At 32.5% G+C, this 25,531-nt stretch overlaps 1 protein-coding gene and 2 long non-coding RNA genes across 4 annotated transcripts in view; 1 reads left to right on the top strand and 2 right to left on the bottom strand.

Moving 5' to 3' along the window:
- LOC107074177 (uncharacterized) overlaps positions 1-25,531 on the bottom strand; it is a 180,633-nt gene that overhangs the window by 5,378 nt on the left and 149,724 nt on the right. The window contains exon 6 of one of the 2 annotated variants that reach the window (XM_089177068.1): positions 17,923-18,076. The exons of the other annotated variant lie outside the window; for it this stretch is intronic. Within the exon in view, the coding sequence (XP_089033194.1) occupies positions 18,000-18,076 (77 nt within the window). The 3' untranslated portion in view covers positions 17,923-17,999. Of the gene's footprint in view, positions 1-17,922; positions 18,077-25,531 lie in introns of those variants that run through there. 2 annotated transcript variants of the gene reach the window in all.
- On the top strand, positions 8,217-11,009 carry LOC107074176 (uncharacterized). The gene is made up of 2 exons (XR_001476852.2): positions 8,217-8,313; positions 10,387-11,009. It is a non-coding gene; the product is annotated as an uncharacterized LOC107074176 (long non-coding RNA).
- On the bottom strand, positions 10,423-15,735 carry LOC149030935 (uncharacterized). The gene is made up of 2 exons (XR_016178141.1): positions 11,057-15,735; positions 10,423-10,609 (listed from the first exon to the last, which is right to left on the bottom strand). It is a non-coding gene; the product is annotated as an uncharacterized LOC149030935 (long non-coding RNA).

Raw genomic sequence — 25,531 nt, 5'->3', positions numbered from 1 at the left:
CTGAGCGTTTATCCAACGGTACGGTACGTAGAAAATGCATTATACTAAATCAATTTAAACGAGGAAAAGAGAAAGGTAGATAGATAGATAGAGAGGGAAAAACAAATGGACAAACAGACAGATAAACATATAGACAGAAGAGAGAGAGAGAGAGAGAGAGAGAGAGAGAGAGAAAGACTGGATAACGCTACTCATATCGTAACTCGCTAATCCTGGGGAGCAGATGTACCAAAATGTTATTGAAATCCAACTGGATTCGTAGTAATAGGATTTACATTGTGCGGTTATGCCTGTGAGATTTGCTATGACATACCGACGAACGAATCAACAAGTCAACGATGAATTCGATTATTAATCGAAGCGAATTTACTTTAAAATTGTGCCTGTCGATGTGCCATCGTCCAGTGGATATTTTACGAAGAATAAATGAAATTATCTCTTATTATTGACCGTTTCTTTGGAGAGATGATCGATTTGATCGTGCATTCAAATTAAATGCATGAGAATTTGCGGTTACTCTTGAATTAGTTTTCTTCATCCACTTTTTATAACTCCGCTCGTTTTCTCGTCACAAGTTCAATAATTAATTAGAAACGTCAATAGGTTAAACGATTCACCTGATCTATTCATTTGTGATGACTTTGAAAAAATAATATATAATATAATATAAAATTCAAGATATAATATTTAATTGTATTAATATTTTTTTTTATATGATTTGAGATGTGCAACGTTTTAACGAATATTTTTCAACAACATTGAAAATCGTTGGATGTTTTAATAAAAGAAAGTTATGCTAGAAATGGTGGTGAGTGGGGGGGGGGTACAAAATGGGTTGTTCGAAAAAATGACCGTACCAGACTAACAAGGAATAAAACGCTCGAGAGAATCGGACGCGAGGATAAGATAATTAGATTTCGAACTGTATCACGCAAGCTCTGTTAAAGCTCTATATTACTCTAGTTTTATCTCTATATATCTCTCTCTCTCTCTCTTTCTAGATGGAACGGTTGTAGAGCTCGTTTGTTCCTCTCAACACTCTCAGTCGGAGCTTTCAAACGGTCGTTGCATGACAACCGCTCGTTAAATCGTAGCTATTGCATTTTACGCGTAAGTTCATGATGCGACTCGCTCTGACGCGCTTTGCTATCTCGAAACTAACTCGCGCTGAGTCTAACAATTTCGCAAACGGATAATTCACATCGTTAATTATTCGCAGACGAGTTAACGATAAACTCGGTGATTGCTATACCGATCGTAATAGTTGAGTATATCTTAGCTCTACATGTGCATACCTATATGTGTATGTGTGTGTATATGTGAAAGTGGCGGTGACAGAGTAGAGGGAGAAAAAGAAAGAGAGAGAATATCTTACATTACGAAAATTTGTACATTTTCATGTTCTACTTGTATAATTACTGTCAGAAATATGTTTGTAAGTTTTACACAATTTAACATCTTAGATTGAGTCTCTCTCTCTTTCTACGATAAGTTATAGCATAATATCTTCAATTAATTGGATGTGTATAGTCGTTGCTCTGTCTAGATTATTTTATTAACGCAAATGTACATTTTTGTAAGTCTATTGAAATTATTTTCAAATGTAATATATATGAAATGTACATATGTATGATGTTGAAGAATTCGAATCTTTCGGATTCAACGAGATTAATAGGAGTATCAAATAAATTGTACTTACATAATTACATTCGTATCGCACTTTTGTGTTACATTGTTAAGTAAAATTGTATCGTATAAACAAATACTATGTATGAATTTGGTGAAAAACAAGTGAGAAGTTAGATATACTACTGAATTTTTGACCTTTCGAGGAGAACATAGTCAAGTTAATACAGAACGATTTAATTAAAATCGAAAAGGATGGGAATATCGATATTCCCAGTCCATTCCAGCTCGTTTCGTTATAATTAAATTTGCACTTTTGAATAGGAATAGTAATTTGAATCGTTTTAAATAGGGTGAAAGTACGAGAGATTGTTATTAGCTGTCACATTTATTTTTTAGTCAATGGAAAATAAATTAACTAAAACGAGTCACGAAAGGGTAAACATAAAGTATTATCTAATCTTTGTGATATAGGATAATTATTGAATTATTTATAACAGTAAATCGCATGCATATGCAAATTTCTTCATCGGGTCTCCATAGTAACGTAATTGTGCTGATATAAAATAGTTCTTATTATCCTGCTAAATGATCAAAGTTTAATATCCAGGAAAATATCCAAGAAATAGTAATAGTTGTACGTAACTCGAAAGCATCCGATTTGAGGAGACAAGTTTTCCGATTCACTTGTAAGTCGAATTTCCTCGTTCACGCCCACATACACACATATATAGCTACACAAGAACTCGCGTGTTGATCCTTATGTATTATGCATATTATCGTAAAATTCTATACTTCGTAAAGTACCTCTTTTTTTTTTTTATCAGCTCTAAGATATTTGCGATATGAATGAATCATTTATCATCTTTCGTATGGAGCATCGGCGGATTACTATAGAAATTTTTTACATTATCACTTGATACACACCAGGATGAAAAACTGGGCTTGATGTCCGGTTGAAATTACGCTTGAAATATTTAAGACCGCGGATAATAGCAATCGCGTTTGAAATTATCTCTCGCTCGTGTTAGCAGAAACAACACTTTCTAATGAATTTTCCATGATCACGTATAAGAGGTATACATATAGTTATGCATGTAGATGTGCAATAAAGGAATTAAATTTCTATTGGAAAGTATCGTGTTATCGATCAATTTGATATATACAAAAATCAGATTTTCGATACAAATGCGATGCTGAGTATCACAGAATTGCCACTTTACCGAACGATAAAGGAATGTAAAAAATAAAAAAGTACCAAGGAAACGGAAAAAAAGTAACTGCGAATAGTGTGTTGAACGCAAAGAAAGAATGAAAGAAAATGAGAGAGAGAGAGAGAAGGATGGAGATGGAAAACTAGACTATTGCAAGACTGAGGCAGGATTGCCATCGTCGCGTTTTCTCATGAAAATCCATAAAATATTTTCGAGAGACTTTCCGCTTCTGCTATTATTACCTCATTATACTGAGGGTCTTAGACCACCTCGGAATGCCGATTCAGAACCTTCGAAGAGTTTCTCGTGCTTCTACGATCCCATCAACTCCTCCTTTTCTTTCTCACTTTCCATTCCTTTCCTCGTGATTTATCGATATCGACTTCGCTCTTTCTCTCTCTCTCTCTCTTTTTTCTTAGTCTTTGAATTTTTCGAATCTTATCTAACGGGTGCAAGCGAATCTTCGAAATATGTACCTCATTTTCAATTCTTTTTCGATTACTTGAATGGATTGTTAAAAAATTGATATGATTTATTAATGCTTAACGAGATTAAAATATATATTATATATATATATATATATATATATATAATATATTGTAATGTAATTAGGGATTTTCGATTCTATAGTAATTTTTCTTTGAAAAATACATACCAGTTTTACATTTTGAACAATATTATATTTGTAAACAGTATTAAAAGAGCTAACGACAAGTTGAATAATTTGAAATTCAGGAACATGGAAGTACATTAAGTGTACAAATATTTTGTCTGCGTTAAATTTTGATATTATTTAATTTCTTGTTTATTATAAACAAAACTATTTGTAATAATTTAATAAAATTAAATGTTATTATTAATATAATATATTAGAAATTTACTTTAGAAAACGATAGATGTAAAAATCGCAGCACTATTATAATACTTTTTTATCGTATTCGTTCGTACAATGCTTTAAGATAATGGAAAAATGTGTGTGTGTGTGAAAAAAAAGAAAAATAAAAGATTTCCAATAGGTCGTGTTATTTAAAATTGTAATATAAATAGTAAGAGAGGTAAGGAAAAATAAAGAATATGTAAGAATGTTCGAGGATACGAAGGTCAAAGCCTAGACGAGCGTGCTTTTATCGATCGATTTTCATATCGAATGAATATTTTTCGTTCAAAATGAGAAACGATTTGGCTTCTTTTTGAGATCTTATCGGTTAGTTCGGAAAGGAAAGGGAGAAATTTCGTAGAACATTATTCGGTCAATAATTCGGGGAAAATGATGCAGTTGGACGAGTAACCGTTGTCGCGAACAGCCTGCGAATAACGCGTGCCACTGACGCGGATTCGTGTCATCCACAGATCAAACGCGTTTGCTAGCAGAGTTAGCGAAATGTATCACGAACAATAGTGACACCGAGAGATGAACTGCTTTGTCTCTGTATCTATGCATTTATGTTTGTATCTTGTATCTTTACTAGTCAAAGTAAATTTTCCTATTCATATACGTATATATATATGTATATTATATATGTATGTGTGCATACTGTATGGTTCAAGTCTTGCATAATTCAAATAATTTTTTAATTGTGTTTATCTAATTAAAAATTATATAAAAATATGAGTTAGAAATTTTTAAATTTTTTCATACAATATTTAAGAAAAATTGATGTACCATCATTTGTTCCCATTGAAATCATGTTACTTATGTAAATAACAATTGATCATTGATCAATTCATTGATCGTATCATTTAAATATTATTTTATATAAGTAAGTTATGTGAATTATCGTGTTTAAATTTATATATCCGTGAAAAAGTAAGTTCTGAAGAATGAAAAAGATCGATTACCACCAATGTATTTTATATTATTTCAGCGAATTTACTATTGAGGATTGTAATTTTATTTCATCACTTTTATAAATACGAATGAATACGTACGTATATATGTACATCTATAGACAGAGAAGGTTTGTATAATCTAGAAAGTGAGGTTGCACATTTTTCGTAAACAATGTAGCTTTCTTTTTATTTTTACATCAAGCTACCAAAAGATTAATCGACGAGTTCGTTCGACTATAAAAGGTATGCTCAAGCGCACACCTGTTAGCAATGCAACTCGTCAGCACTAATTTTTATTTGAGAATTATGATTGAGATAAATAAAAGTGTTCACTTATGTAAATCTATAATTTAAGGACAAGAATAAGAGAAAATCACAAAGATCAATTTATAATAAAGACATATTTATTTATTGGTACAACTAATGATTTTCTTTACAAGGAAACCCTTGATTGGATATATCATTGAAAATACAATTTGTGTTTTATTTGTTATTGCTACGAATGCATAATAACTCGTAAAAGCAAATTAGAAAAAATTCATCTCCACATAGAGACAAGCGTCTGAACGGTAATTGAGTTCGGTGTGAATTTAACGAGTCTTTTCAGCACAATTTATCTGTGTACATTTTACAGTTATTATATTTTCAAATATATGACGGACGTCTGCACACACGGAGTAAAAGCTTCGCGAATAAAATCTAATTAAGCAATAGAATGAAAATAAAAAAGTAGATCATTGGTAAAAGGTATAAATGATTTATTTCTTTCTCAAGAAATAATTATTATAAAACAAAGATAGTCGTAAGATAATCCGCGGTTCCCTTTCGATACTTTGTTGTGAACGCGGTAGCACGCGTAGTAATTTTAGTGCTCGGCATAGTGCCGTGACTTGGTCATAAATAACGTTGAAATAGCATGCCCAACGTCCGACCAATAAATCTAGATATAACCCTGGAGGATAAAATAAAGTTATGGGGCCCAGGTTCATGGACCGATACAAACCGATAGTTTACTTCACTTTGACTACTAGAAGTAGTTTAGTCACTTTGCTTACTACTACTATCTTTTATTCCTTTTTATTTTTCTTTGTTCTTTCAAAATTATTTTCTTTCCTCTCTGTGTGTTTTATGTTTATTTTCTTTTTTTTCTCCCATCATCATCTCGAGTATCTCGAGATTCTTTTCATTGACTACTTTATTATTACTTCGTGCATCATTTGACGTCTTCTCTTCTTGCTTTTGACGCTTTCATTTGTACGTTATCTCTGTGCTATCATTATTCTTACTCCTTCTACATACTTCCCGTTCTCTCTCTCTCTTTCTCTTCTTCTATCATTATAGTCGTCGGCGTTGTTGCCTTTTATTAGCTTTCTTTTCAAAAGTGCATTGTCACGTTGACACGTATACAAATTCTAGCTCGTGAAGATCTCTCAAGACAAATCACTTTGCAATCCCCTCAAGCTATCTCAAGAGTGTATATATGCTTTGGTATGTATATCTATACCTCCTATCGTAAATAAGATCGGATCTTTTGCATCCTTGTTAGAACACAAAATATACTGCTTTAGATTCAAAACTAGAATAACGTTATGTACTATACCATAAAGATTTTTCTTGAAAAATATTCTTTCTCTTTTCTCCGTTGGCCTTTTTTTTTTAATATTCGAGATCTTGAAATTCCGTCGACGATGAAGCGTATGCGCTTCGAAACGACGTAGTGTTTAAATTTTTATAGCTCTCAGATACCATTTCGTAGACAGTTCGAGAGGGAAACGCTATCATGGAATTTCTCTATCTTTCTAGCCGTAAAACGTTGGATTATCGAGCGTCTGTAACCTTCCAGTTCGGACAACTTTCCTTTCCCTAGGGGGTGGTGGCAACGTTCTTCTACTTTCACTGCTTTCCACGTTCCTCGATATATTGTCCGGTAGAATAAGTGAGAAAAGAGAACGAAGGAATAGAGTGGTAGGTGAATTTAATAAATATGGATAGAAGGGAAGAAGCTTGCAAGCTTACCGTAGAATCTTTTATCCTTTCAATCGATCGAAACTTTCTTTTTCAACGATTCTAGCGTTTTCCCTAAAACAACAAACCACTTTTTTTTACTTTTTCTTTTTTCTTTTTTTTTCTTACATAAGTACTTATCACGTAATTTTTCTCAAAGTATGTTTTGCGTGCTAGATTTTAGTCGATTCAGCAGCTAGAATCTAGAGTTTGAGAGAAAATTTAAATGTTTTTTTTTTTGCTTTTAACGTTGTAATACGCTAAAAATGTCGAAACTGGAAGGAAAAAAGATAAATAGAAAAAAAGATAGAGAGAAATATATAGAGAGAGAGAGAGAAAGAGAGAGTGAGAACGAAAATTGGAAGAGGAAGAAGAATGTAAGAGAAGGATAGAATGTAATTAAACTTTCACACACTTTTACAAGAGTTTGTTGCAGGATCCATACCCGATTCTTTGTATGAAAGTATTTGTGATTTCTGTCTAACCTTTTTATTTGTCTATTTTTCTTGCATAGTTGTTTTGTATTTATCGGTGTTATTTTGGCACACCCCACTAGGATAGATCGAGGAATATATTAAAAACCTTTGAAATTCCTTTTACGATTAATGCGCTTCTCTTGTTTCTATGTGTATCAAATACGATCTGTGTTCCAGCGTTAATTTCGAAAACAACGATGACGACGACGACGACGACGACGACGACGACAACGACGATGTTTCTTCTTCCTTGCTGCTGAGAAAGTTTAGCCTTCATTGATGCCGTTTTTCAACGAGCAGAGCTACTAAACAAGCTCGTCGTAATTAAATTTTTGTCCTCTCCGTTCTCCCTGGTTCCACCATCACCATCACCAACACCATCACTTCCTTCCTTATTTATTTTTTTCCCCTCTTTTTTTTTCTTTCTTTACTGGCTGACGAACTCGAGGTGGTGCAATTAGTGTCGCTATGATGTTGCTTACCTATCCCTACCTCCTTTTTTCTTCAGAGAATTTTCTTCTCTATTTTCGTCTTTTATGGACGTTTTTTTTTATACCTTTTTCTTTTTTTCTTTTTGTTTTTTTTTTCTTTAATCATACAAAAAATTATAGACAAGATCATTAATTGGACGTAAAACGTTAGGGTTACAATCAAAATGAAATGTACTTTTGTATACTAATTTTTTCCGCGCGCCAAAGTTTTGTAACCCCCTCAATTCTTATTTTCTTTTTTTGTTTTCAAAATTCCTACGACTAACGTAAGATTAGAGACGAAAAATGACAACTAGTACTTGGTGAAAGTAATATAGATTCTATCGATTTATTCCTACTATGATGTATTGCCATACGTCAATAAACATATATATCATTTTTCCATTAATCGACTGTACTCACGTGTGTATCGAGTTCATTTCATTTCGTAATGCAATCGGCATAAACCGTACAAACGTTGTTTTTTTTTCACATCAGATTGATGTCATTATTGATTGTTGAAAACGAATATTCTCGTTCTTCGCTTTTCGAAGATTGCGTTACATAACACGTATGAAATAGAGAGATGAAGTACATGGATTTATAAAGCCGGGGTTGGTTTCATGCTTGTCGTTAACGTACTGCTGCAAAGTTGAAATAGCGTACTCTCTTTTGCGGAACTAACTTCGACAGGTAGGAAGATTATTTATTTACGGTTTTGCAAGAGGGAACAATTTTATCGCTAAATCACGACATTTTTCTTTTTCCCTTTCCTTTAATTTGCCTTTATTTCCTTTAAAAAAGGGGAGTAAACTCGCACCTCCTCCCCCTTGTTCCTTCGTTTCTTAGATCGTAGTTTCTTTTGAGGGTTGTAATCTTATAAACTTAATAAACGGTTTTTTTTACAAGTTAAACGTCGTTAGTTATTCATACGAGAGGATAACAATGGATCCTTTCCATCGAGCTCGTGAAACTTTCAGTTCTCATTCGATCGAATCCAGTTTCGTATGTAAACTTCACTCTGAACTGTATAGCGTATTTTCTTTATTTTTTTTTTTTGTTTATTTTCTTTATATTAAATATGCACAAAGAATAGAGAAGAAAATAAGCAGACAGAGAGAATGAGAAGGAATGGGGGATTTAATGCTCGCCTAAGGATTAGTATATATTTTTTATTTTTAAGAAAAGAAACACAAAAAAAGGAAAATGGCAAATGCTTTGGTAGGAAACAAAGTAGAATTTTAAAAACGCATATATACAAATTATTTAAATACGGTGAGTGTGCATTAAAATTTTAAGATAATTATTATAATTACAAGCTTGATATTTTCCATAGAAGAATTTTATGAAACAAATGTTATGAAATAGATAACGAGATCCAAACATAATCAAACAATAAGTGAATTGACATAGTGAAGATAACATTATTATCAAAACTAATATATGATTAGGATATATGTAATATTGTTAGTACAGCTAATATTAAATTATAGAATCATATAGAAGAAGAGAGCTTATTATCAAAATAAACAGAACATATTACACAAAATAATTCAAAAAATAAGGTAAATTCAACTTAAAAAAGAAAGTAAATATGAGTTAAAACAAAGAGATAAAATAAGACTTACAATCAGAAAAAAAGGGATATTAAAAGAAACCATTCAAAATAAATCATGAAACGTTTATTGTATATTTTCTAGGAGAATAATTTCATTTGGAAGATAGTAGTTTATACAAGGAGACAAACTTTTCGAAGTTTTCAAAAAGCTTCATTTTTATTCATAAAGTATTCATGGATAAACAGAATTTTTTACAGAAAATATATAAATATACCATATACTATTATAATATATAAATAATATAAAATTATTTCAAACGACAGACTGAAATAGTTTAGTAATTGTTTTAGAAAATTGGATTAAGAATCTTCCTTCTCAAAAATGCACAATACAAATGCACTATAAATAACAAAAAAAGAGTGCTAAAGAAACTAAATTCTGTATATAGTGAAAAAAAAATAGGCAGTTATTGAAATATATTTAAACAAATATTTATCGTATATCGTTGCATGGCGAGTGACGCTATGTTTTTATTTATTTTGTGCTTTATTCTTTTGTTTTGTTGATCGTGTTAGTTACAATTAACTGGAAAAAGGGTTAATGTTGTTCGAAACCGAGCCCTAACGATCATTTTTTTCTCTTTCATGTTATACTTTTAAACAAGGAATATCTTTATATTTGTATATTAACATATTAACCAATTTTATTAAGAAAAAAAGAGTATTGGAATATATATGGTTGAGTTGACTATTTTCGGGTGCACTTCTATATTTATTTGGCTAATATTTCTCAATATTTTCGATCAATAGTTTGTAAATAAAATGATCAGTATGTATATAAATATGTTGTTTAATATAGATAACAATTTGTCAATATTTTAAATACACAGTGAGCATTTATTTAAGACTCCATCAGAATTATATATTGATATAAGATATATACTGATATTTAATTATAAATATTGACCATCCATTTAAAAGATTAACAATTTGTGTATTAATCAATGTAAAACTGATCACTTATATTGCAAATCAATATTTTTTGTATATTAAATTTTTGAGTATACATAACTAATGATCGTTTACTTAAACAATTGATATAATAATGGTTAAAAATAATGACACAATAAATAGTTTGATCTTAACTATTAGAAAATTCATTTATGGTGTTTAAATAATCAAATAAAATGTAAATGATTTGATTACAGACCGAAGTTGGTGTTGCATACTGCAATATTCGTTGAATTTGAAGTAGCTGTCTTAATAAGAAGAATACAGCACTGTAGGAAGAAGAGCAAGCATGGAATGCTATACATTGCTTTTTCCCGAGTTAAGAGGCGAAGTAGTTTAAAAGTTCTGCAACCACCAGACAATCTACATTGCTTCCGCGATGTTGTATGGAAAGAAGTGTTGAATACCATGGAGGTTAACCTGGATATAATGCATATGGACTTGACTATGAAGAAAGCAGTGCCAGTTATTCAAACAACATGAAAAACTTCAAAACGAAAGCCGAACAAGTACAGAAAAAAAATTTGTTAATTTTTATTTTCGAGCACCGATCATTCAGATATTAATTCTTTAAATCAAATTACTTTTAAGTATTTACGTTTATTATTATTTTTTTTTCGATTAATAATTTTCAATTAATTGATTAAATTCAATTAATTCATTTAGTTTTAGATGGATCGCGTATTCGCATATTTAGGACGCGAAACAATATGAATAATTAATAATGAATAATGAAATAGATGGAAATTTGTTATAGAAGATATAAATAGATAATGATTATTTTTGGATTTAATAAAGTATCTCTCTACAAATGCTTTAATTTTTTGTCGTAATTTATATTTGAATGGGAGATGTGAGTATACTTACTGAAAAAAAAGAAGAGAAGCTTTTTCGTTGAGAGTCCAAAAGGTGGAGGAGCCTCCTTGGATGGAACGAAGAGCTGGTTTATTTCCGCTCACATGTGTGGAAACACGCATAATAGTATACAAGTATGTGCGTATGTGTATCAGAATACATGCAACAGAAGCGAGTCGCACTTGCGGTAAGGAAATGGATCCGATGTTATTTACGGTAACTTTGTTTTCAAGCTCAGGTTGGTACGTAGATAGATGTACGAAACGTGATCACTTGGTACTGGTGTAAAACTCGATACGATGCGAGAACGATAGGTTTACTTCGATAGACGGAAATATATATACAAGTATAGCATTTTTATTTTTTTTTTATTCTTGTAGTTTCGAATGATCATCGATTCTTCCCGAATAAATTATTTTACGAATTGTCTATTCCCTTGAAAAAAAAAAAAGAAAAAAGACAGAACAAAATAAATAAATAAATAAAAATAGTACTTTAACATGATTAAGCATACAATTCGCGAATTATAGTACCATTCATTTTCACGAATATATTTATACGTGCAAGAGGGATACTCCCTACGAAAGCAAGATGTAAATTCGATAAACCGTTCGTGAAACAAAATACACACAGTCTCTCGTCGCTCGTAAACAATTCTGATGCGTTGGTAGATCGAGTGTATTTTTACGAGCGTGGATTAATAATAACGTGGTACATTTCTGGTATGTGTATATACGTATATACGGGGGTATGTGTATATGTAAATGTATCTCAATCGTTGGAACGATAACCTACCGAACCTACCTAATTAACGGTCAGTTATCGACGATGCACCGAAACTAAACACCAAAGCCGTTGAGGTGCTACATAATTTCAGCCTCGTCGAATCCCTTTATACGGGGATCGCGTAAAGCCGCAGTTACAGTTAATAATAAAGTTCGTGGCACTATGCCAGCTCTGATATACTACGCATTCTCTCTTTCTCTCTCTCTCTCTCTTTCACTTTTGTTCTCTCTCATATACTCACTCATTTTCTGGTATTTCCTCTCCTATTTTCTCTGTTCGTAGTTAGAGTCGTCGTGGTTGTAGGTAAAGAGTCAATAAAGCCGTTTCACGATTCGTACATAGTTTGTATATCTGACGGTGCATGATGTAAATATGTCGAGAAGAGAAAATAAAGCAAAACGGTGGTCGTTACTTATAAGCCTAATAATTGTAATAACCCCTAATTATACGGTTAACTACACAAATATCCAACTGGAACACTTGCGAGTTGTGAATAATATCGTACGAGTGAAATTGGATTGTCGCGTTTGTTTTTCATCCTGTGAAAATGAGTTATGTATGCGTATGTGTGTGTGTGCGAATGTAATGCTTATATCAGTGTTTTTTTCTTATTAGGAGGAAACTTGATTTATCACGTATGTATGCATGTATGTATGCATGTATGTATTAATAATTTTTGTTCACGTTAGTTTAATCAATCGTCCTTCAAAGAAAAACAGTTTTATTTGATAGAATTTGAAAACCTTCTGGCATACGCCGACATCATTTCGAGATTTCAATATACGAAAGGAATTCATCGTGTAACGAGAATTGCACATAATTCCGAAGATTCCTATGTCCGATATTGTGGTGACCTTTTGATCAAACTATACTCGAATTCTTCTAAATCCAGGAAAGATCATCGACAAATCGACGGATGCTTCATAGAAATCCGAAGAGAAAACAAAAGTATATGATAATTTATTATAATATTAAAATTAATATTTTGATAGTTCAATCAGTAACGTTAAAAGAGTTAATGAATTTAAAATAAAATAATATTCTTTTTTATTTTCTTTCTAATCGTAAATGTAATTACCAAAAGTTAACTGTTAAGTATTTATTTACTTTTATATATAAAAAATATTAATTTTTTATTAAAACATTACTTACCAGCAGCTGGTTAATTTACACTACCAATGTTTATTGACCGGTAGCCTAAAACTAGGCTTATCGTTGATTTCAGTTATTGAACAATTGATTAAAAATCGACTCTACTTATATATTATTTTTTAAACAAATGAACACGAAAGAATATTGTTATCTTATCTTTCTGAACATTATTATTTAAAATCCCTAACAATCTATAGAAGAAATGATCTCATAAGTATTCATTTCATTTCCTTCATATCGGTATTACCGAAAAATTCGAATTTGCATTGATCGGTGTTGTTTTGCATGTACATTTCATTGCTGGTAACTAATGCGTTAATATGATACAAATTAAATATGTATTTTTAATCACATATATTCTAAAGATTTAAAGTCTCAAAATTATTCGATATATTCGATGGAACGAATTAAGTCGATGATATTTAAACGAAATTATCTCTGTTGCTCTATCGGTCTGTCAAGCCTTCCTATTTCTCCCCTTGTCACCACTACGAACAGATGAACATTTTCAACGCGTTTTCCTGGAACTTGAACTTCTGATGACGTCTGTTTCAACTCTGCAATTAACAACGTTTGCGTAGTAGCGACTCGTTTAAACGCTTGAATAGTCTTGCTACTGCTTTGAAATTGAGGCAGCTGTACGGCAACAGACGTTCTCGTTTGACGCTTAAGATGTACGTTAAAAGAACGTATACCTCATAGAACGGCACCACTTCTCTCGTCATTTTCATCTGTACGTAACGGAGGCTGTAGAGTTCGACGAAGACGACGGCGAGATAAGACAAATTTTCATCCTCCTGTTTTGCTCGCTTGATTACGAATGCACAAACTGCTAGTTAAAGGAAGAAACTAGTGAGATAGTTGAACAATATTATTTTCCTCTCTCTCTCTCTCTTTATATCTATCTATTGTTCTTTTTATTTTAATATTTTTGTTTCTGAGAGAATTAAAATGAAAATAATTTATTACAAGCTATATTATATTTATTATATATATTTTTAAAGTTTTCCGTATGTTTCAATTTTGACATATCGTCATCGTTAATTATTTCATTCACGCCCGTTATACGTTGAGCAATTAACTGTTCTAGAATATGGTCGTTAAACGGAGGTATAAGGAATAGGTACGACGTTGAGTCATCGTCTTATTGCTCACAGGGGAATTGTAATTAATTAAGCTGAGATAATATTCGAATTCGCGGAGGAATAATTTGGCATTTATTTGAACGAATAATGTTATTTCTCACGTTTGACTTATAATATACTCCTTGATCATGACTATTGTCTAATCAAATCGCGTATTATAATTATTAAATATTGTGCACAATTTATTACTACGAATGACATATTATTATTCCATTTGTTATTTTTCTCTTATTTCTTAATTAACTGTTTAATTTTACTTAGTTGTATAATTTTCATGTGATTCTGTACAAAGTTTAGCTTTCTTTTTTAAATGATAATGATCACATTGAAATCTTTATCTTGCCAAATGCGACCGATCGATTTTTCCTGGCAGTTTTACCATAGGGAGTCCATAGTTAACGCTGGATTACATTAACCCGCGTGCTTGACCGTGGTTAAGCTCGAAATTCGAATGGCCGGTCATTGTAATCGGAGTTTGCCCGTTTGCTTTACCGAGTTACACTTTAGGCGAAAGCTATGTGAGTAGCCTTACTCTCGAATATTGCAGCGTAAGTTTCTATCTCAAATACATTTCAAAATGGTACGTCTCTGAACTAATTCGAGTCGTTGAGAATTTTTGATCGTTTTTAAGTAAAAAATTCTATCTATCTTATACATTCGAATGAATTTATTGTTAAATTCGAAGAAGAAGAAGAAAAATATAGATAAAGTATCGTAATGATGTGCTGTTGCAACGCGACATGTATTATTTTCGGGAAATATTTCAAGCACGTTTAAGGATTTAACGTTTTTTTTCCAGTTTTCTTCTCGTTTTCTCCGTTTTTCGCGTTAACGAGCAGCGGACTTGCTTTCCTATAGAAAGATACGTAGCTAAATCTGAAAAATCTCGTGAACGATCGAGCGAAACTTTCTCGCCCTTCAAATTAAACACACGATGATGAAGATGAGAAGTGATGAAACGATAGGAGAGAAGTGGAAAGGAATGAGAGAGAGAGAGAGAGAGAGACAGAGAGGTATTTGGTAAGTGTGAAAAGCTGATTGCTTGATTCGATGCGACTTCTGGTAAAGGGGAAACCGAGTATAGATAGATAGAGTTATATGTATATATACACTTATAAATAAAGATCCATATATATACATAAACATCTACATGTACCATTGGATGAGAATGCTCACACCTAAATGATCTACACACACACACACATACACACAATATGAAAGAGTCGAAAGATATTAATGTAAATCGAGGAATGTGTTTGCTTTTATATGCATAAATACGCGAATATACATATATATACACAGTAACACGTGCACGTGCCTTGGGTCTCGTTTTCAATGAATGCCAATATAAAGGCGGGTCGTCCCAAGCTTTCGCAGTTTCAGCCGCAGCGAGAGTGCACCGGCTGGGCTCACCTTTATACGTGAAGGAACAGAAAACAGAACGGTAGCTCATTAGCGGTAACAGGGAGCCGAGCAAGAGAGGAAGCTCGTTATCTATGGATACACAAACCCTGTACGTATGTACGTACTTCCTTCGTAATACGTGCGGTACGATTCAAGTTGTATGTATGTATGTATGTCTTGAAGCTCGACCTTTCTACAGGCGTCACCCCCTTTGAATTCAATATGTACCCCTTGCAATCTATTTATCTATCTATATATATATATATATTGTACGTTTAATTCTGTATCATTATTAAGTTTCTTTAATGATCATGATTTGATATTTTCAATTCAGTCATCGAATTACTTAGTTTTCTCATACGCATCTCTTTTTAATTTTAGTTCATGTCAACATCCAAATATGTCATCATAAAATTGATATTATTCGAAAATATTATTCTTTTTAAAATATTTAAATATATATTAATAATTCATTATGCTGACTAACGAAGTGTTTAAACTTTAATGGGTAGAGTCGAATAATCTTATAGAACCATAGAACTCTTGGTGCTTAGAACCATGGACAACACGATGACTGGTTTTGAAGTGAATAATATTTTGTAAGAGGATTCTCTGCTTTTGCTTTTCCTAGAATAACATTAAAAGGGCGATTCTTGTTCGTTTTTGATGTTATTTAAATGCAATCTTTCTCGTTTTCTCTCTCTCTCTCTCTTTCTCTCTCTAGCTCCCTTTCTCTTTCTCTGTATAGCACTATTCAACGAAGGAGAGTTCTGCATCGACTTAATCGTCGAGAGACAGAGAGAATTTACATTTACAGTGACACAATGCTCTGCGTACCGACAAATCGGTCATTCACAGTCAGCAACGACACAATGAAATATGGTGACACTGATGGTCTTTTGACACATAAGGATTCTCTTTTTCTCTCAAGTCTTTCTCCTCTCTTTCTCTCTCTCTCTCAAAATATCATAATCTGTTTGTCTTTTTTAGTTTCTATTATCAAACGAATTTGTAATCAGGATTGATGTATATTATATTTGGAAAATGCGTGATTGTATTACTTTTTGTTTAATTCCTATTAAAAAGAGAAGATAAATGTACAATTGATGTGAATGTACGCGAAGAAAAATAATGAAATTGTGAATTTATACACTAGAGATAATTATATCAATTTTTATTTGGATTAGACAAAAAGTAGTAGGATTTTTAAAGAAATTATAAATATAGGATTCGTATATTATTATATATGTACATTTTAAAAATATATCTTCGTTTGTGTCTGTAATTTCTTTGTACTTGCATTTTAGCTTTGTTTTAGCTATAGCGTCATGTTAGATGCAGACAAGGATACTAATATAAATATAGAAGTAATATAAATGGGTATCGAATTCCATATCTGCGTAGTTCATTATTTGAAAACGTTTGATAATGAATGAACGACATTCTTAAAATAACGGTTGCAACCATATCCTAAGTTATTTCAATTAATTAAGAGTTAACGAAAAGATGACCTTGACCGTTGGGAATTCCGTCAACCGAGAGGATCTATCGGCTCGGAAAATCATCGGCTTCTACTCGAATAGGCCGTTGTCACTAGTTTCCTTGTAGTACAAGGATACCGTAACCAAAGGAATGCTCGTTCGCAGTAATGCAATAACTGTGGTATCACGACGGCAGGATACCACGAAGGGCTGGCATTCAGATTGGTCGCATCTCCCGCCGTTAAACTTGGAAGCATTTGCGCAAGATCGATTACTTCAAATTTGAGAAGAAAATCGAATGATATAAGAGAATTATCGAAGATATGACTTTTTTCGTTCGTAAGAAAATCAATTTGTTTAATATAACGTTATACGATTTCTCGAATTTCTTCTTTCTCTAAAATAACATTTGTTCGGGTTTCATGCGAATAATAAATGTCTTCTATATTCGGCTAAAAGTCACTAACTACATTTTTTTAATCTAAAATGACTTATGATAGCTTACATGTAAATAACCCAGGAAAAGTATAGTAGAAAGCATTAATAAGAAGCATACTTCTTTTAAACCTAATTTTTTTTCATTAAAAATTTGTTTAACGAGCAGTAACTCAGATTAGCATAAATGTTAGTTAGTGACTTTTGACTGAACATTGGCAATATATTGTATTTAGAAGGAAGATATCAGCCTTGAGTTATGTTAAGAGTAAGAAAAATTCGACATTGAACAGAAAACAAGAATTTGAATTGTAACGAATTATTTATTTTTTAGTCGATATGCTAGATTTAACTCGCTCGATAGATATCATATGTTACGAGTCGATATAAGGATGTCACGATCGTTTATACCAAATTAAAATTTTTTTTTCGAAATAGAATTTATTTATACATCCATGATTTCTTAGATCAAGAAACAACTCGATCTCTTTACTTACCATTAGTTAATGTTATAGTAATTAGGTGTACTAAAGCGTCTTGATTAATCACATGTCAATATACGCATAAGTGCGAAGGATGGGCCTTAGCCTTAAGTGCCATTTTCGGTATACTAGCTAGAATAATCGAATCTGCAAGGATAGAACCAATTTGATTACTTAGAGAGAGAAAGAGAAGGAAATGGATGCTTCGACATTACTCCATGCAATATCAAGTTATTACTACTTGTGAGTTCATCTTAATAAACGTTTATTTAATACGATGCATGATGAAAGAGAGAGAGAGAGAGAGAGAGAGAGAGAGAAAGAGAGTCTCGATAATACTAGAAATTGGATATACTATTACGAGTTATGAATATTATTATCTTTTATTAATTTTTCTATTTTCTTTCTACCTCGATGTAGTAATACTCATTGAAACTTATTGCAAAAAAGAGAATTGTATGTTCAGAATACTTCTTATTTGCAAAAAAAATGAACATAGTTTATACACTTGAATCGTAAGATTAATACACTTTGCAGTATAGTCGGACTTTCTATAACGCTTGAGTGACTAAAAGGTAGATTATGATCACTTTTGCGTTAGTTCATCCTTGACAGAAAGGAAACGAATATCTATCATTGCCATTAAAGTATCAAGATTTCTTTTTGATCTTGTTCTTTGATCTTACCATTGTCTCATTTCTTTGTTTCACTTTCTTTTTAATAGATCGATCGCAAGATATTATTAAGGTGATTTCGCTTTTATTCGCATTAGCGAGGACTCAACTTTTTTCGTTTGTTAAAGTCGAACTTTTTTCTTCGTATTTCGAATCGTAAAAATGAACTATATTTTCTCGTTTTCTTCGAGAAGTATAATATATATCTTCAGTTATACTTCGTTCTACTATTTTCCGTCGACTCTCAAATGAACGCATTTCTTCGTTCGAAATCACATATTTTTGATCTTCGAGAGTGAAACACGCTAACGATCGAACGATCTAATTTAGAGTAAAAGAACCGGATAAGGATAGGGTAAGGATCGTTAAGGGTGATTCACTCAAGTACGTCACGTTCGACGTTTTTCTCGTAGCAGCAATCAAAGACGTTCGAACGTTTCGAATCGACAACATGGCAGATTGTTGTTACAGAACAAAAGAGAATAAACGATAGAACATACAAAATACACCTTTCCTTTGGCATACTTCTATATAGAGGTAACACTGTAAGTGATTCTTAAACGTTTGTTTCTTTCTGCAGAGAGACACGTATACATACATACTTAAAAGCTATACTGTAGCAAGAATGAATAGGAGGTTGGGAATACCGTGCAATATCAGGAACATGGGCTCTTTTACGAAACTACCGAGGTGTTGGATACAATCCAGAAAATTTTCTTCCTTTTTTTGTCTTTTTCTTTATGCGCATACGCGCGTATTTACGTTTCTGCACGTATGCCGCGTAAACGATACATCCTTCGGAATCTTAAAATTTTTAAAACAATATGAAATCTATATTATCTATAAAAACGAATTTATAATACTTATCAATTGTGTTACATTGTACTTTGTGGATGTATGATAAAGGAGATGCATTTTTAGAGAAAATTTTGCTCTTTTGAATGATTTATCAAAAGTAATATTACATCTTTCATTTACATTTAATATAAATATATATATATATTTTCATTCCATTTGATTCCATTTGAAATTTAATTTATGATATATCGTTTAGTTTTTAATGTTAAACAAATTCTAAAATTATTATAAGAGTTTATCGTTATAAATTGAATATATATAGTATAGTATTTGTTTCATTTTTTAAAACATTTCGAATTATTCAATATAAAATAATCAATAAAGTATTACTATAAAATAAAATAATGTAAGATAAAATGGAGAAAAGGATGTTAAAGTTTGGATTGTAGAAATTATTCATCTCAGTGGAACAAGGGTGAAGAGGTATGGGATGGGAAGAGTACACCCTTTTCTGTATTTGTTTATTCGACGTGTCGAGCGTCGGTGGACTTGTTGGCCGGTTGGGTCAGTGCCAGACTTAGTATTGCTTCATAAATCTTTACCCAAGAAACTCCTGCATCATCCCGTATTGTGTCGCAAATAGTATCCCGCCTGCCCGCGTACCAATAATCGGATGTATTCGAGCAAATTTATGACCGATGCCGCCTGTCCCTTAGAAAGGAAAAGAACGGAACGCCCGTGAAACTTGTAAGAAACTCATTTAATATTCACGGATGTATTAGTTAATCTTGTATATTTCTATGTTGAGTTAATTTATGGTAAAAAAATCTCTATCTCTTATATCAAAATGAAATTCGAGAAAAATCGATCCAACTTGACCAGAAAATGGGAAATTAAATTATTCGTTCGAGCATGTAATTTTTACTCCTCACGAATATGAAATTGTTTTCCAAAGATTTCTGTTGTTCCGTGTTCGACTAATAAGAAAAACCATCAGGAAATTGGATAGTTAATATTTGTTATCGATGGTTATTCATAAAAGAAAATGGTATTAAAGATCTCAAGTGCGAACAACTTCAAAGCTATAAAAGAAAGAAACGTTCGTCAAAACTTTAGTTATGAACGTCCTTTCATGACGAACGATATTTTATCGTGAGTGTGCGAAGTTATATTCGCTTACTGCTTCACAAAACACGAATGAACGAGATCGTTAAATAGACCATAATGACTGATAAAAGAAGAAAAAAGTAAAGTAAAGTAATAAGTAATCTAAGTAAAATGTAAAGCGTTGAATCTTTAAAAATGTGCGGATAGCAAATTGTGCGAAAGTAGAAATTGCGAAAGTCGAGGGCCGCCTGTATATATATATATATATGTTAGCGTTAATTTGTTAATTTCATTAATTCGTGATAATTACATGAAATAAATAAGCTGAGCAGTTTATGTATGAAAAAAGGCAGAATTACATACTTCAATTAAGTAATATATGAATTTACAAGAGGCGAATAATTAAAGTATATAAAATGATAATTTGATTCGTAGATTCACCACGATTAACTAATTTACTTTTCCACAAACGTCTAGTTATTTGATGTAAAATTAAGTTATTTTATGATTAACCGAATTATATGATTTTACACCAACATATAAAAAAAATATATAAATATATAAAGGGTATCCTTGTACTAGGTAATTTAAATTCATAAAAAGATTTAAATCTAGTAAAAGGTCTAACATTTCATACGGTTAAAGTACACTTGGATCTTAGGGTTGCTAAATCCTAAAGGGTTTTCCTAGCGCAGAAAAGGATAGATCCACTCATTCGTTTCCCATTTCAAGAAACTCTACAACTCCTTTCCATCAGTTTCATCTCGCATTGGTAGAAACTTACTGGTGGATCAAAGTCTGAAGACGAGTCGTTGAAGACGCGCGCGCGCGTACAGACACACATACATATGTCTATGTATGTGTGTGTATGTGTCTATGTGTCAGTATATGGTATATAGGTTCGTATATGTATATCTAAAGGAGAAAAGAACGATGAAGAGAAGGAATGAAAGAAAGAAAAAAAAACATGAAGAAGAAAGAGAGTGAGAGAGAGAGAGAGAGAGAGAGAGAGAGAGAGAGAAAGAGGAATGGTGAAGGAGGTATTGAGGTCGGATGCGAGAGGAGTCTCGTTGAGGGTAGAAATATAGGGAAAAAGACTCGGGGAGAGAAGATCCGGAAGAGAGAAGCAAGTTTCTCCTTTCCCTTGCCCTCTCTCTCTCTCTCTCACTCTATCTCTCTTTCTTTCTCTTTCTTTCTTTTTTTACTCCCCTCTAGTTCACGCATCGACGCTTCTTTACCGCGAATGCGAATCGCTTGCTAAGGCGAAACGCTTGACGAATGATGAAACGGTTTCGCTAGCATGAATGGTGGAAAAGTATGAAAGAGAGAGAGTGAGAGAGAGAGGGTACGAGAGGAGGGTAACACGGAATGAAATAAAATCGAGCGTTTCGCGGGTGATGAACCGTGATGACGAGTCGCGATAAAGGTGCGAGACGGCATCGTGAAGATGTATGAATTTAGGATAACCGAAAGTACCCTCTACAAATTCCTCGTCTCGTCGCTCGCTTTACGGAACTGGAAAAAGAGCGGTGGTGCTGGGGTCTCTTTTCTTTTTTTTCTCCCCTCTTTTTTAATTTACTTTTATTTACTTTCTTCATCATTTTTTTCTTTTCTTTTCGTTTCTTTTCCTAGCACATACATATTTAGAAAAATAAATCAATTTATTCAAATTGGATGGTATAATATCAATGTTTCGAATTAAATGATTTTTTAATCCGTGGATTGACGAATCAATGTATTTAAGTTTTATTTTTATTACATTTTTATTATTTTTTCAAAGAACAGTTTTTCTTACTTTTTATACATTTTTACGTTTTAAATGCTAAAAAAAGTTGTATTTCTTGAACGACTAGCACGTTTCCTACGTATTCATCGAAGGAGTAGAATGAAGCTACGTCCAACTTACTCATTCGTAAAGGCATTGCCGTCGTAGTGATATCGTGATTCGCATCTCTATTTAAAGTCGGACACTAGACAAATGTTAGCATTCGCGTTTCCCATTCGTACTGTCGGTACGCTAGGTACGTTCCTATGTGACTCTATATCTACGAATATGGATACCCATTTGAAAGACATCCGAAATGGAGCGCATGGAAATTTTTCTGCTTTCCATAGAAAGAGAGAGAGAGAGAGAGAGAGAGAGAGAGAGAGAAGTAAAGGAAGGAAGAGAAGTGAAGGGTGGGTGGAAGATGAGGGAAGGAGGTGAGGAAAAAGAGGGAGAAGGAAAAAGAAAAGGGCGAAGATGTGCAAACGGAACAAGAAGCCTTCTAGGCGTGGAAACTCTGCTTTTGACATTCTCGACGTAGTGGGAAAGAATATGCCTTCCTTTCTTCTTTCTTTATTTCGTTTTTTTATTTCGTAATTATTTTTGTTTAAAAAGTCCCTGTGCTTTTAAAGTATTTTTTTTTTTGAAATTTTTTTTATCCATCATGTAATTTATAATAAACGTCGATATCTGTCAGGAGAGAAAGTGTTATAACAATAAAGAAAGATAGAAAAAGAAAAAATGTAAATGCTTGTGAGTTATAACAATCGTATTAAAATGAGATAGCCAAGATTCTCGTTGGAAATGTATTTCTTTTATTAATGAGCTATCCTCGCACATTCCCAAATGTGGTACACGGAATACGAATACGTTTGAGAAGTTGCGACCTACATAGCTGGCTGTTGATCTCGTCGACGCGGTGAGGGTGACAACAAGAGCTGTCGAAAGCAGTTCGGATTATTTATAAAGCTTTTTTTTTCCTTCGGCTACACACTTCGAACCATGCCTACTTCCCTCTGCTATAGTCCCGTTACCTTAAAGCCAAACGCACAAGACCACGCGAAAAGCATCGAAGAATCTTACCGAAGAAAAGATGAAATTGTCAGGGAAATTGTAGTACGATGAGAAGTCCTTGACGTCTTATTCCAATGTCTTATTCGTGCGTTTGACATTTCAGATTAGATTGTTTTTTTCTTTTTTTTATTCTTTGTTTTTTTTTCTTCTTATTATTTCTTTCAAATTCAATGAGACGTTAATCTAAAAATATTGCAAATATGCTGAGGACCTGTATCGATATTTATATATATGATTATATATATGATCGATATATATATGATATATATGATTATATTGTTCGGTGAATATGAATATAAAGGATGTTGAAAAATCTTTAGAATATGTTATTCGTTTTGTACAATAGTTACTTTAGAGAGGTTCACCATGATAAATAAATGTATTCAGTTTCTTCAGAAACTTTTGTATATTAATATAAGAGATCGGCGAATATTCCAAAGTCGTCTAATCCAAATTATAGTCCTCTTACAACCTACCATATTCACGCAAATCCTACTCGTATATGTTTCGCAAGAACTTTAAATTATTAATATTTTAACTCCTGCAACTTTAATTAATTCATTAAGTTTTCTAAAAGTGTTCTTTGCGAAATATACGTGAACAAGCGAATGTACAAGCTTATCTACCATACAGTTACGAATTAGTAAAACCTTTCTTATACTAAAACTGTTTAATTAGAGAACACACATGTTTCAGCTCGGAAAGAGTAGTTATTATTGTCATCATCGTCGTTTTTCTCGTATTTCTTGTAAACCTTTTTGTTCTGACAACGTGTTGCATTTTAAAATGAATGACTTTATCCCTACATCATGCTTTAACGAGACGAGTTAAGAAGAATGGCTGCGTTACCTGGTAGATACGAATCGGGGAAAGGAAAAGAGGAAAGAAAAAGAGGAAAAAAATGAAGGAGAAAGAAAAATAATCTTAAGGGTTTACTGAAAAAGAGAAAGAAAGAGTAAATAAGCGTTAAGAGAATAGCCCATTATCAAGGCCAATATCCAAGATGCTCGAACACCTTCTAACGATACTAACTTAACTCATTTTATCTTTTTTTCTATTCGCGATTTTGTTTCCTTTTTTCTTTTATTTTTTTCCCTTCTTGCCCTTGAACGACTCATTTTCCCATTTTTCGTGCTTTTGTTTTAACATTCTCATGTTCTCTTAGAATTTCAGAACACTTTATCGAAAGTCTTTTTCATCAAGCAACCGACAACCGATTGACAACGGCATTAACTACGAAATTTTCTTCTGATAGGTATGCCTTTTCTCACACTCCTTTTGTAGCTTTCACGTCGTTTCGTCATTTCGTCTCATTTTCCTTCTAAAGTTTTCTAAACACCTCACTGCTTTATTGAGTTTCAATGGTGTTTTTTTCTTATTTTCTATCGAACGAACTAATTATTGATTAGTATGATATATGTATAATCAATCTTTGGAATCATCGCACTCTCTTTTCTGGAAACTTTTGTTTTTTTTATTGTGACTGTTATTTTTCATTCGTTCATTCTTTATGATTTATCTTTGTGTTTTATGCTTTTTCCATAGGCGCTCATTTATGATTTGGAAATTAATAGCTGCAAGAGAGATAGAGCTTCCATGAAGTTAATATGCCATTTTTAATGTTGAATCGGATAAGCAATTTCGTTGTGCTGCTCGAAATACCAAAAGAGAGAGAGATAAAGAGAGTAAAAATCGTAATCATCTTTTTGATAGGAACAGTAAAAAGATAGTAACCAACCCAATTCGTTTCCTTTTCTCCAGTTATCGAGGACAGTAATCGATTTTATATGTTGCCAATGTGAGAGATCCCTTTTGCTTCAGTATTTTTTATGTCGAGCGATCAGAGAAGGGCTCGAAGGTTCCTTAATAAAGGACACCGATAGGCTCTCTTCATTGAATTCATTCTGATACCTTTATCCCTCGAAATCCGTGTCGGGCCAAGCACATCGAATAAATTTCTCTTTCTCGTATGTCGATTCGCATATTCCATCTCTTGCTTGAAACGATTCTTTGAAAACGAATACTCGTTTATGGTGAGCCCTGCTGCTTGCTATTATACTATATTCCGTTCGATGTCCAATTCTAAATCGATGAGCGGATGGATCATCATAATCACTCTTTATTCGTGAATTTATTTACAAGAATCATATTTTCCATTGTGCAATACTTGTTCAGTCGTCTTAA

The sequence above is a fragment of the Polistes dominula genome, unplaced genomic scaffold (genome assembly GCF_049000335.1).
Source record: "Polistes dominula isolate Pdom_NZ unplaced genomic scaffold, Pdom_raw_medaka contig_20, whole genome shotgun sequence".
In the NCBI taxonomy this organism is placed as follows: Eukaryota; Metazoa; Arthropoda; class Insecta; order Hymenoptera; family Vespidae; genus Polistes; species Polistes dominula.
The sequence above is the reverse complement of the archived record's forward strand: the minus strand, read 5'-3'. Positions and strand labels throughout refer to the sequence as shown.